Source organism: Limulus polyphemus, unplaced genomic scaffold (assembly GCF_000517525.1).
Source record: "Limulus polyphemus unplaced genomic scaffold, Limulus_polyphemus-2.1.2 Scaffold3537, whole genome shotgun sequence".
In the NCBI taxonomy this organism is placed as follows: Eukaryota; Metazoa; Arthropoda; class Merostomata; order Xiphosura; family Limulidae; genus Limulus; species Limulus polyphemus.
The window spans coordinates 47,554-62,262 of NW_013669147.1; the positions used below are offsets into that span (position 1 = coordinate 47,554).

Sequence of the window (14,709 nt, forward strand, 5' to 3'; positions counted from 1 at the left end):
AACACCTAGTAAAATAATGTGGTGCATGTTCCTAGCACCTAGTAAAATAATGTGGTGCATGTTCCTAGCACCTAGTAAAATAATGTGGTGCATGTTCCTAGCTAGTTTAATTTTACTATGAAAAACCTATGATTTACTGAAATAATAAGTTAGTCACTTACTCAGTATTCAAAATCTAGAAGTGTATGTCACTACTTATCATTATAGTCATAAACAAGTGATTAAATGTTACAATACTGTTAATTCCTTCTATTCAAGTTATTACTGGATACGATAAAACATCTGGATTAAATGGTTGTAACAAAAAGCATTTAAGGAACATGATTATGTTGTGTTTGTTTGTTTTTGAATTTTGTGCAAAGTTACACGAGGATTATCTTTGCTACTCATCCATAATTTAGCAGTGACAGACTAGAGTGAAGGCAGCTAGTCAACACCACCCACCGACAAATTATGTGCTATTCTTTTACCAAGGAATAGTGGGATTGACCACCACATTATAATGCCCCCCATGGCTGGAAGGCTGAACATGTTCGGTGTGATGGGGATTCGAACCGACGGGCCTCAGATAGCGAGTCGAGCACCCTAACCACCAGGCCATGCTAGGCCTGATTATATTGTGTATTCAACTGACATTGTGCAATTAAATGTAATTACAAATATAGTAATCATGGGTGGTATAATTTCTAAAGTTATAATAGAAATTACTTTGAAAATTAATTATTCCACACACACACACAAAACATTCACTTAAAATGTAACACAATGGATGTTTCCTAACTTCGTGATACGACTACTGTAAGCATCGTACTTGAAATTACTAAATTACTTCGAACGAACCTGGCATTTGTCTCAAAACCATTGGAACTCTCCCGACTACACAATAAATTTCTCCCCAAATTTAAAGTGGGGTATTAGTCACAGTTATACAGATAACTGGCTAAACTAGCGTGAGAAATTTTCACAAGGATGTACTTCTCACTCTAGACAAATTACTATGTAAATAGTTTGTTTTTCAAACACAAGACTGGAAAAATTAAAAATTATGTTTATATTATCTGTTATTAGCTGTGATGGTGATGGCAGAGATGATGACAAGCATGATAAATAACAAGCTATTCAATTGGTTGAAATGGCAGGAAATCCATCAAAGGCACCAATCAAAAATGCAGAAACTAAACGTACTACAGTATTTGATACTTCATCAATTCACACTGATGGATATCTCTTACATTTATGAACTGCAAAAAAGGATTTCTCAAGAATTTGTTTTGGCTTTTAGCTCCTCCCGACTCTCCCCTCTTTCCCATTTCTTTTACATACATGCACTAGTCTCAGGAATGGGAATAAAAAATGAAAAAACTCTCATGAATGAGAAGCATAACTATAAACACCTAAATCAGATATTTTATCCCCCAGCACATACAAAAATTTATTCTCTCAAAACAAATGAAAAGGGTTTCAAAGTGAATTATTGAAAAGTCAGGTCAAGCATATTTCAACAATGTATATCTAATGTGGGTTATACTTTTATCTGATATTAATTAGAAAACATACATGAACAGACCCCCCCCCCCAAGAAAAAGATATTTCTCATCTTTGAAATCATAAACTTTCTCTGAAGAAACTTCTGTCACAGGAAATTAGTAAACAGCAAAGGACACTAGAGTAGTTTTCAAGCTATATTATTTACAAAATTTTAAGTATTTTCAAGCTATATTATTTACAAAATTTTAAGTATTTTCAAGCTATATTATTTACAAAATTTTAAGTATTTTCAAGCTATATTTCAACCCTTACAATGTTCTTTCATATTGATAAAATTACTTAATAAATGAAAATATATATCACTAATAATAAATATAAGCCCCAATCGATCATTTGATTGACCACTTGGCACTGGGTTATATCAGATTTGGGGAATTCCACTCCTCATAAGTATATCTGGATAAGGAGAAATAGAAAGAACAAGACAAGGGGGGGGGAGTATAGTACACAATACTGTGTTCTTAGCTGTCACCAGCAAACCCATATTTACACAAGTCTAGAAAAATAATAGATTGGGCCACATCAATGTTACACATTTGTACAATTTTATACAAATAGAGATTCACTTATATTCAATCATTCTTTTATTCAGGGCTTTATTCTGGAGAGAATAAACCCTGTTCCTTTTCTATGTACAATAATTTGATGTATGTTATCTATTTCATCTATTCTAATGTGTATAATATTTTCCTAACAAGTTAATAATGTTTGGAATTAATTGTCAAATGTCCTTGGCAGTCTTCCAGAACATTGCTATTTCTATAATAATTAAAATTTCTTATTGATGACAAACTATAAGCACTAATGTTTGACATAATTTTGTACATTGGTTGAATAGTTAGTTTTTGTGTGTGTACATACAACTAGCAATGCAATTCACACTTGCATAAGGGTATATTCATTACTGATCTAGTTGCCAACATAATCAGACGTGTTAAATGTATATCAATTTACACATCATCTTGTTGTCTTTCTTTTCGTATAAAGTTTTGAGCTCTAGTACATTAAGTGAATGTCTGTGATAGGTGTATATTAACAAATACGCTGGTTACACATTTATTCAAGACAGCGTAACTACAATCTGTAGTGGTATAGTTTTGTTTATTTATAAGTAATTAATGTGCCAAAAACTCAGTAACTGTATATCCTATTTTAGGTAATTGGTAATGATAATTTTGTTGTTAAAAGCAACGTACAAGATTCTTCAGAAAGTATGCATTTCCCGATTGCTTGTATAACGTATTTAGTTTACTGTAATTTAATACCTCTCTGACGTAAATTGACTGTTTTCTTTACATTCCACACCAAAATTTGAGCTTTTCAATATATACCAGATTGTTTTGTGGTTTTGTCTATTCTCAGTATAGATGTAAAAAAAAAAAAAGATGTTACGTACTCCTCCAGCCACGCCCAGCGAGGATCTACAAATTTTGAATGTATATTGTTAGTAATAAAAAATATTACTATCAGTATTACTAATTACCACATCACGTACATAGAACATTTTCACTAATATTAATAATTAAAGTTAAAAGACGAAGTAGCACAAGAAAGTCAATTATTTCCTTGATGTTCACTTAAATCTAAATAGAAGAAAACATACGTATACATCTTTCTATATTCGTGGCCTCACCTCTTTTTGCCGCGCCGGGTGCCCTGGACGACATATCAATGCTGTTCCGTTACAAACTACGGCTGTATCTTCAACGAAAACACAGTCAGGTAAGTTTTCATCTGGAGGAAGCTCAATAACATCCAGACCAATGCCTCTAAGTACTTTACAATATTCTTCGTGTTGACGTTTTGCAACATCCAAGTCAATTTCGCCCCAGATTCCAAGAGCTTTCGTTTTAAAACTATTGGGAATACGACAAACTATAGCATGAGTATATCTGTGAGACGCCATTTTCAATTTTAGTATAATTTTAAATTTGTCAAGTTGTGAAGTGGTGGGTAGGCCTCGCCATCTGGCGAATACAACTCTCATTAGCTGCATTTTAATAGTATATATATTATAATCTTTCTACTGTAAAATAAATGATGAACTGTTCCGGGTCTGCATCAGCGCAATGAGAAACACAATTTTATCTTTATTCGTCCAGAATATGTATATGGATGTGTTATTCACTTCACAATTTCACACTACTTTGCACCCCTGGAAAATTTTCTGTGGATGCCCATGAGTACATATATAGGATGTTTTATTTTTTTAAATAAGTGACCATGCTTAGAGCAAGTTCTTTCAATAAAAAAACAACAAAAAAACACACGAATACCGTTATATTTGAAGTTAATATTTGTTAACATTGGATTTTAAACATTAAATGTCAAAGTAGTTCAGTAATCACAGTCTTTAACTCTTTTTGTGGGAGTTTTGTGTTCGAACCCTTGTAACATTCAATTTTATGTTGTTGTTTTTTCCTTTTATAAATGATCATATTTATAGTAAATTCTTTCAATAACATTATACATTAAATAAGGGATTTGAGATATTGATTAACATTTGAATTAAAAGTTGCTATGTTTATGGCATGCCACCCCAGTTTTTCATTTCAACTGATCACTTTTAATACCATTTATGAAATAAACTCTAAACTAAAAATAGTTAAAGAACAGTGCAAGAAAAGAAAAACTCGCTTAACAAGGAAATGAAAATGGATGGAAAGACAAAACAAAGAAAATTTAGCAAAACTATGATAACTGAAGCAGAGGGGAAACAATTGACATGGTAAAATGAAGCTCCTGAAAAAACAAAGTGAAGACAAATTAATGCTGAAAGACATGCAAACGGGTTTTGGCCACTATGTCTTCCCCGTGCGTTGAATAGAGTTAGCAATAACAGTCTGTCATGTGTTGTATTACAGAAGATCGTAATGGAGGTTGGGCACTTCAAACTTACCACTGAGTTATGGGGTTGGCCATTAAACTTACCACTAAGTTGGGGTTAGCCACTTCAAACTTACCACTGAATTATATAGTTGGCCACTTCAAACTTACCACTGAGTTATGGGGTTGGCCATTAAACTTACCACTAAGTTATGGGGTTGGCCACTTCAAACTTACCACTGAGTTATGGGGTTGGCCACTAAACTTACCACTAAGTTATGGGGTTGGGCACTTCAAACTCACCACTGAGTTATGGGATTGGGCACTTCAAACTTACCACTGAGTTATTGGATTGGACACTTCAAACTCACCACTGAGTTATGGGGTTGGCCAACTCAAACTTACTACTGAGTCATGGAGGTTGGACAAATGAGTAGCTATGCTATGAAACACAAAGCTGCACAATGAACTTTCAGTGCTGTCCTAACTACAAGGATCAAACCTCGAATCTTAATATTATAAGCCCTCAAGCTGACCACTGAGCTCTCGGGATGGAGGGCATACGATCTGGCATATGTACGTCAAAAGGAATTAACAGATAAATCGGGAGAAAAGCAGAGCATTGTTTTAAAATGTAAATAAGTAGCTACTCTTATTTTGTTACCATTTAGGTATTGTTGAAATTGTATTTTGAATTGGATTGTTTTTTTTTATAACTAAAAGATGTCGAACTTTAACAAATGTGCTTACCCTAGGAACAACTAATATTATGCAAGGAATTATAAAATATACTAACTGTTTTATTAAAATATCAAGTTTTGTTTCTCAATTACTCAATGATCTATCTGTTTGTGGTACGCAAGCATACCATGAATTTTCTATCCTTTTATTTTGAAGTTCATTTTAGTTTTGTACTGTTTTCGCATAACGTGTGTTCAAGAAGCTAGTAAAATTGATTTCGTTCTAGCCATCTTTGTTCTTTGTCAGTCGCTTGAAGATAACCTAGTCTCACATGGATGGATAGCTGTAAAGCTACACCTCGTGCAAGAAATGAAGGTCGATAGCAATGTCCTCCAATAGTAGATCATGTGATGTCTCGAGGCTACAGCTTCCCTTGTGTTTGAATGGAAGCGATCAGTTACGTGGATAACACTGATCGATCTGAATAAATCTCACGTTACCGATTAAACAGTCTGGAACATCATCTTGAGTGAGTTGATCAGTTTGAAATAAGTTTTGAATGAGTGTAGCTAGTCTGATCAATTCCCAACTCCAGAAAAGGCGACAGTCCATTGTTCATAAGGTGAAGTACACTCGTTGATCATGTGTTGAATCAAACAAATATTCTTTTCATTATGGATCATGCTTTGTGTCCAATCCGTTTATTTTGTAACACTGACACAATTTTTGTTTTTAATGGAACTCAATATTACTTTACAGTTTATATTGTCGACATACCTAATTTACCTGAAAACGTTTGGGTTTGGTTTGTTTGAATTTCGCGCAAAGCTACACGAGGGCTATCTGCGGCAGCTGTCCCTAATTTAGCAGTGAAAAACTAGAGGGACGACAGCTAGTCATCACCACCCACAGCCAACTCTTGGGCTACTCTTTGACCAATGAATAGTGGGATTGACTGTACATTATAACACTCTCATGACTGAAAGGGTGAACATGTTTGGCGGGACGGGGATTCGAACTCGCAACCCTCAGATTGTAAATCGAGCGCCCTAACCACCTAGCCATGTCAGACCATTACCTGAAAACACCCCGTGCGAATGATCTGAAAATTTCAAAATGATATAGCTAAAACACAAAACCTGCTCCATAACAATTAATGAGTATTTCACACTCCCATATAGAATAAACAGTAGTAATCATATCTTCGATGTAGATTCTAGTTTCAAAAGTTAGTATGTTATTCTTATATTTTTAAAACCCTCCCACGTTTATAGAAACTTCTACTACTTGAATTTTACCCTCATAGCAATTTGGACCAGATTTTTGACACATTATATTAACCACAAACGGGATTTACTATTTTTTCTTTTTGTCTTACATGATTTTTAACTATTACAAATTTGGTATTTTAAACACTAATGGTATTTTATGCGATATATGAGCTAAACATCTAGGTCAAATACTCAAAGTTCGGGTGTAGAAGTTACTAAATCAGAATTACTGACCAAAGGGAAATCAACCAGCCAGCAGCACCCGCCGTCAACTTGACTACTCTAAACCAAATTCTTGGATTGGTTGTCAGTTTTATAACGGAACGTGTTCAAACCTTTAACATTTTGATCAGCAATCTATAAAGCAACCAGCTAAGCCAAGCCTGACCCATGACTGATTGAAATATCAATAATCGGAAAAATAACCCTTCAAATTGTTTTTATTTGTCTTTTTTATTATGTTCACCCGAAACACTGTTTAGAATATAAATGTGTCTGTTTTTAGGAAACGAGTTTTTATAGCGTTAGATTTTCTCAAGTCTCAATTTATTAAAATTTCTTGTTGTTTAATTAAGTATTTCATCATATCTCAGTAGCTGGTAGTTGAAATCACGTGATTTTCATTCAGACGACGCTGAGAACATTAATTAGTTTACAATTCTTTTTTTTTCTCAATGTTAGGGAAAATTGCTGGTTGAAATTGGAGAGACGAAGTTGCGGTAGTTGTATTTTATAGACAAAGATTGTGCATAGAAGTGTTTTATTAGTATTACTTTTAGCTACAAATAGTGGTATGTTTTGTTTCACTGATTTTTCATTATTTGTAAGACTAAATATTAATATTGTCTTGTAACTGAAAATTCAGTTAGTCCCCTTAGTCTTACTAATACTAGTCTTAGTTTTAATTTATTGAACTAGGCCTAAGCATTGTGGAATTCAAATCCTTGCTAAGCCTAACAATAACAGTAGTACAACTGTTAAATTATAATTTGACTTATAATTACCAAAAGTAGGCCCATTACTTAATTTTGTAGAAAGTTAGTAAATCCCCGCATATTTAATGTTAAGCGAAATGGGTATTTTTCTTATCAGTTGTATACAAGTATAATACTACTATATAGTATTATTAAGTTTTATTGTAAGTTATAATAATTATATCAATTTGATGTCAGCCACACTAAGTTTAACTTAAGCATTAATAATAAATATTCTCAAAGTTATTCTATCAGTGTCAAATCACGCCAAAGTGTAAAATATTTTTATTGTGAGGGGGATGGGTACCAGGAGAGAGAATTTCTGATGTCATCTGGTTGAATGAAATTATTTGCACAGAAAGTATTGTAAAAAGATTAAAATAACAAATGAAGCCTATTTTGGTTAGTATAAAGAAACCTTTATTTGTATATTAATATACACAATTGGAGTAAATATATAAATACTGAGCAAGCAAATATTGTACATATTCTTAATCTGAGGCAATATCAGGAAATTTGTGCTGACAAACTTTATTTAGTAATAAAGTGTGAGGGGAACGTGTTCTCTGTGTGGACGAAATATAAGAGTCTGGTAATCACAGCAGTCTTTTTGTGGAGGGCTTTTTAACATCTAATGTATTTTTAGTTTTACTGGAAAAACAATTTCTAAAGTAAAGTGTGAATTTGGATTGATTTATAATACTTTTACCTAATGTAAATGTTCATGCCCTTGTTTTATACAGTTACTTTAATATTAAAACTTGATGCTGGATGTGAAGGCTAGAGCACAAAAACCTTGGGATTATATGAAATGAGATTGGTCATTTGACCTCTTGGTGTCACCCAGAAAACATAAGGATTCTATGGGTTTTCAAAGCTCTCCTTACGCATCCAATTTAATTCCAGTCTTCATTTTTGGTAGCGGCTATTCGTATATACCAATTGATGCAATGCTGTTCATACATGACTGTCAGTAGTTGTGTGCCATGCAGGTCATTCATACATGATCATTCTCGTGTTTACCAATAGACATGGAAGTTATACGTATGTGAGGCAGTAGTAATTGAAAGGTTTTCAGGTTTAATGTTCCCTTTAACTGTACTATGGATTGCAGTTAGCTTAGTTTTGCTGGTCGTTACTTTAAGTGGATGATTGGCAGGGATGTTAGTGGACATGAGTTTAATTGACACAGATAAACGTGGCTGATTACTTGGTTAGCATGTAATTAGCAGTGTAAAAAATGTCTGAAAGTACATGCAGGACATTTGAATTGGGTTTGTGCTTTCACATGTTATGTTGTGAACTGCAAAAAAAAAAATCTAAGTCTTGTTGGTAAATAGTATGCTAATTTTCAAATATAATTCATTACTGTGCTGTAGAATTATATAACCAAACTATTATTCACTCGTTTGAATCCTTGTGTGAGTTTGTTGATTGAAATCTGTAATAGAAGTGCAGAATTTGCCAGTAGAGGATTTTTCTCAAGAAGTATAGTCTCAACTTAAGGAGAGTTTGACCTTTAGTATCTGAGTGACATTATCCAAAACAAGCAATTGCTATGGGGTTTGTACCCTGGAGGGACAGCTGTAAGTCTGCGGACTTGAATGCTAAAATCCAGGGTTCGACTCCCTGAGGTGTGGACACAGCAGCTAGTCTAATGTGGCTTTGCTCTAAACCACACACACACATCATAGGGTTTAATAGATTTTATTACACAGAAATGGCTTATGATTGTATACAATCTCAATGAATCATAGTTTAGATTATTTTCATGTTTTTCAAAAGAATTAAATGGTACAAAAATATGATCTAATAACAACACAGGCAAATTTTTGATGTACACATGATGTGCAAATCCACACTGGTTGGATTCTTCATATCAAACCCTCACAGGATACTGTTATTCTGCTGGTGTGTAAACTTCTAAAAGTAATCCATTATATAGATACAGCAAAATCCTAGGAAATGTCATTTATAAAAGTTATAAAATAATTGAAATACGAATCTTACAATCAAATTGCTTGAGATACTATTAGAACATGCAAAAATAAAGTTGATCAGTATTAAAGTGAATGCTACAGATATTTAGGACTGAATGAATGTTTGCAGTTTGGTTCATTTGTCTGCATATCTTGACCTTTCCTGTTTTTGACCCAGTCTTAACTTGAGAATTTGGCATCCTCTTCAAAACCTGTAGCATCTGCCTTTTTTTTTGCATATAAGTGTGCATCTCAAAGTATATCAATGTAAATAACAAAACCTGAGTGATTTGTCACAAATCTTTTATAAAGTCAATTAAAATATTCCAGTTTTTAAAAAATCTTCACTTTGAACAATACAAGCAATTCTTATTTAAGTCATTTACTTCTTCCCCAAAGTAATCCTTGACCTATTTCAGTACAGACTGGTGTGGGAAAAGCTATAATTTATCTTTAGAGCAATCCTATAAATTAAGCCATTTAACGTGGAAGAATTCCCGAAAGAGCTACACTGCATACACTATCCTTATAACTGCAGGAGCTCTGTACTTGATAATTAAATCTAACCTGCCATTATCATTATCATACACACAAATGCATTCTGATCATTAGAAGTAAGAATGGTATATTGGTTATATTTGTCACTGGCTTAACTGTTAGTTCTGATTTACATAGTTAGCTTGCTTTGATCAGAGATTAAGATAATAGTACAATTTGTTTCAATACACACTGCAAAAATTAAATCTTGTATCTGTTATAGAATACTATAAATAACCATTCAATACGTGTTGTGGAAAATATGATAATTTGTCATTCTTTCCAATGTAACATAAAATATGCTTGTAAACTGTGTGCTTCACCTTATGGAACCAATGTTTTTTTAAACAATCCTTGTAAAATGCAATTTATATAATTGTGACAGATTTTTCATGTTAAAATAATGCTCAACTAGGCTAATGAAATTTGATGTGCAAGCATTAAAAAAAAGAGCTGAGGCTTTTTATATTAAAATGCCTTTCAAGAAGAAATCTTCAATAAACATTTTTCACACTTCAGTAACTGTTTGTGGAAGTATTCTATAATAAGAGAAAAATGATATGATTATTTGGTTTGTAGAGTGCCTATTTAATGTTCATTCCCACACTGTACAATAATTATTTTTAAGTAAACCTGTAATGTATATTTATAATTATTACTTCTTGTTGTGATGAAAAATCTCGGCCATTACTCAGTTTTGTTTAGATGTAAGTTGCATATATTTGTGTAACATTAGGTTAAACATGGTATACTATATATAGTAGAAACTTGAACTTACTTGTTGCATTTTTATTGATTGTTTTCAAGTTTTTCCCAGATAAACAAATTATGTTATTTTTTTGTCTTTTCAATTGTTGCATTTTAATTTAAGGCCTCAGTGAATTATTTTCCCTTTTTTATACAGTAAAAATTAGTCATCAATTTAGAAAATAAAAACATGGCTCAAAGAGGTTTTGGTGGAAGCCCTTGGCAACAGAGTGGACCAAATTTTGTGGAGAACCAGATGAGACTGGGACTTGGAAGCCTTGTAGACTTAATGAACATGGAGAGGCTAATGAGGGAAAGTGGTGGTGGATTTGGTGGTGGCATTGGCTTTGGCTTGAATACAGGAGGAATGGACATGAGCCAAATGATGGGATTTTTGGAATCTAGGAGTAGAAATGAGAGAGTGGGTGGTTATGAACGAGGAAATCAAAGAAACAGGATGAGAGGAAGAAACAGATCTGTAAGTCCATATCCAATTCTCGATATTCTTTCACCAGTGCCCTTCTCTTGGGTTTAAAAAGGCTATTCCAAGTCATTAAACGTCTTTTAGTGTAAGTTTGTGCACTTTTGTAACAAAGATTTTGCTATGTCCATCAAAGGTTTTTGAAATTATCAGTATGTATATACAACTTTGTATAAACAGCAGAATCCATATTTTATTTACTAGTTTCATTAAATTTGTTTGAGCAGTATTATCATGTGGAAATGTACTTGTCATTATTCATATTCTTAAAAATTCACTTTTTCAGGTTTGGTCACTTGGTTATATGCTGAAAATTAATTTATTTCAAATTTTGTAATACTGATGATGATTGTGGAAAGATAGTGAGCGTAGAAAATGGGTTTTGAAATCTTGAAACTCATCTAATTTTGTAACTAGAAAATTGCATGAACCCTGTCTTTTTCTGAAAATAGTCATTGTCTTTTAACATAAATAGGGTAATCGAAGGAATCAAACAAGAAGACGGTCAAGAAAACAACAGAGCCCTGGTGAAGGACAACAAAAACGTTCAGCTCAACAACAAAGTCCTCGAGGAGGACAAAAGAAACGACAAATTCAGCAACAAGGTCCTGGTGAAAGTTCTCACCCTAAACGACAAAATACTGATGAAGCACAGAATAGCCCACAAGAGAAAAATGGTAGGAATGTAAAAGAAAACGAATACCCCTACAGTCCAGCTAACCCCACAAGTGAGGGTACTGAACAGGTATAGTTTGTATTCATTTTAATTTTGTATTTGAAAGAGAAATTTTCATATTGTAATATGCACGAAGTGTATTTTAGAAGTTTTCAGAATGAATGTGAGTAGTAGGGGAATATAATGAGCAACAGAGTTGAAGAAATGAAGGAAAAATACATGGGTTAAGTAATAGTTAATGATCTGTATTTTATTAACTCTTCATATGAAGTGAGTCAGTTTGACCCACCTTGAACGTGTGAAATTATACATACTATAGCACTGAATTTAGTAAGTGTATCTTCACAAAATTTGCCCAGCTGTAAATAAACATTAAATCTGTTTTGTACAAAAAAAGGATATTTTTTTAATAAAATATTTCTACAAAAGATTTGTCTGTGAATTCATGAAGTTTTTGCTGAAACAATCTTGATTGAAAGATTATTTACTTGGCAAGAATAAAAATAATTCTTTTTGTCATATGGGATTTCATTTGCATAACATACTGAATCTCCTTAGTGAATAACAAAAGTTTTTTTTTTTTGGTAAAATTTTATGTTTAGTTTATTAGTTTCTTGCCCGTCAGTGGCACAGTGGAGTTATACCACTAGAATCCAGGTTTTGATACCCATGGTGGGCAGAGCATAGATAGCCCCTTGTGTATCTTTGTGCTTAATGACAAACATCATCTATTAGTTTCTCCTTCCTAACACTAGTGAAATCATCAATATACAATAAAATGAAAAGTTTAAAAATACGAGATAAAATGAACAGTACTATTTCTTTTTTGAATGCATAATTTTGATTTTCAATTTTCTTATATTTATAACTTCAACCATTAACCTTTTTCCTACTTGTTTTTAACCTTATGGTTTTATTGTCTGTAGTTTGGACCACCAACCTCTGTCAAAAGCAATAAATCACACTGAGAACCCATTAGCAATTTGTTGTAAACACTGTGAGCAAAGTGTATGACCTGTATTATCTTTGCAAGTGAAAGCCATAACTATATAAGGCTTCACATTTTTTTTCAAAGCTAATTGTTCAAATAAAAATTCCTGTAGGTTTCAAATATGTATTTTAGAACATGAACTATATCAGACATAATATCATATACTCATAATTTATATGGCTTTCTAAGTAAGCTATAAGAAGGTTAAAATTTGTAAGCCCTTGGAGCAAAGAACTACAATCATAAAACCAAATGCTATTGCTAACTAACAGTTTATGTAGAAAATGCAAATGGATGATGGGTTTCTAAGATTTCTGTAGAAGAGAATGCTCTTTCTATTGGTTAACATGTCTGTCAGCCTTGTAAGAGCTATTAAGAAAGTGTATAAAAAGAAAAGGAGGAGGGGAGCCTTCTCTATTGGTTTTTATATACATATTGATATCTCGGCCAATGTTCCCTCTAATTTTTTCAATCCATGTGCAGAATGAATTTTTCCATGTGCACCAGTATCAATGCTTTGTGTGTGGATGTACGCTACCAGTTTTTTTTGTTTTTTTTTAGGGGGTGGTGGTATTTTTAGACCATTGACTCTATTGGATCATTAGCTTGCTTTGCAATACTACCAGTTGGATATTTGGGCTTTAGGCCTATTGACTGACAGGGTCATTAAGGCTGTCAACGTGTTGAGACTACTCACCATTACTGAGGATGTGCGGCAGATTTTTTATTTTATCTAACTTCTAATTTATTTCTAAATGAAATTTAAAAAATTCTTAATTTTCACTTCTGTGTCACATGACATCTACAATTTGAATTCTCCCTTATCAGTAACATCTTCCATAATATGACTTTCAGTGTCCAAGCAATTAGAAATACGAACTATACCATCAAAATTCTAAACCCCCTGCCTTTTGATTTGCCCGAGATCAGTGTTCCCTCTAAAATGTGCAGCTGCTTGGCTGCACAACATCCAATCAAGTGCCACAAACTGTTTTGATGTCAAGTTTGTTGACATAACTTGATAATAAAGTTTAATTAGATTTAAAGTGAAACTCAAAAAGTTGTGATTTGCACACATTGACCCAGCTGTACAGGAAAACTGAAATGAAAAAATATATATTTTATAAATTAATTTCAGTGAATGTAATTGGAACATTTTAATCTTGTGTATATTGGTAGGGTCAAAGTGCATGTTACAACCACTTAGAGGCATGTTTGAATGTTAAAAAGCTGTTATCGTTTACATATCACTAAACTTTATAATTTAGTTTATAATTCAAATTTTAATATCTATGTTTTAATTTTTTAATCTTAAAAGGAAATGTTTAAATAAATGCTTGATTTTCTCTTCTTTCTAGTATGTGACACTTTGCTCAGAATTGTCCATGGTTAGATGTTCTTTTTACCTCTATGAACTTTCGAGTTTGTGCCAATGTTCATAATTATACTATAGATATCCTTGAGCTTAAATGTAACTTTCTAGCCTAGTACTAACAACAACCCTAACAAAAATAGCAAAAGACCCACACTTAAGTACTAAGTTTCTTGTTTATTTTTGTTATAAAAATGAATAAAGTGTAAATAATTAGAAATTTATTAGGTTAGGTAAGAAAACTTAAATGGTAGAAAAAATTCAATAAAAAAACTTTTCTCCCAAGGATGTGCATGAGCTGATGTAATTCAATGCTTTGTTTACCATAACTTGCACTATGCTCACACTGGGTTATTTATTGTGTTTCAAAGATCAGTAAAACAATAAAATTAAATAAACAGTTATGAAAAGGTTAGAGGACTAAAGATATTAGGATAAATAATTGTTATTGTATGTAACAATATGCAGTCATAACTTGCACTATGCTCACACTGGGTTATTTATTGTGTTTCAAAGATCAGTAAAACAATAAAATTAAATAAACAGTTATGAAAAGGTTAGAGGACTAAAGATATTAGGATAAATAATTGTTATTGTATGTAACAATATGCAGTCATTCTAGAAAG

The 14,709-nt window shown here is 32.6% G+C and overlaps 2 protein-coding genes across 4 annotated transcripts in view; one reads left to right on the top strand and one right to left on the bottom strand.

Moving 5' to 3' along the window:
• The window catches only part of LOC106469544 (N(G),N(G)-dimethylarginine dimethylaminohydrolase 1-like), a 17,288-nt gene extending 13,834 nt beyond the window's left edge, over positions 1–3,454 (bottom strand). The window contains exon 1 of the mRNA XM_013930042.2: positions 3,182–3,454. Coding sequence (XP_013785496.1) covers positions 3,182–3,454 — 273 coding nt within the window. The remainder of the gene's footprint in view (positions 1–3,181) is intronic.
• Positions 3,455–6,982: 3,528 nt separating this feature from the next.
• Positions 6,983–14,709, top strand: part of LOC106469543 (protein starmaker-like) — a 26,229-nt gene continuing 18,502 nt past the window's right edge. For 2 of the 3 annotated variants that reach the window (XM_022398081.1, XM_022398083.1), the window contains exons 1-2: positions 10,721–11,041; positions 11,520–11,789. In XM_022398081.1, the coding sequence (XP_022253789.1) occupies positions 10,754–11,041; positions 11,520–11,789 (558 nt within the window). In that variant the 5' untranslated portion in view covers positions 10,721–10,753. Of the gene's footprint in view, positions 7,118–10,720; positions 11,042–11,519; positions 11,790–14,709 lie in introns of those variants that run through there. The other variant, XM_013930041.2, reaches the window with a different exon arrangement.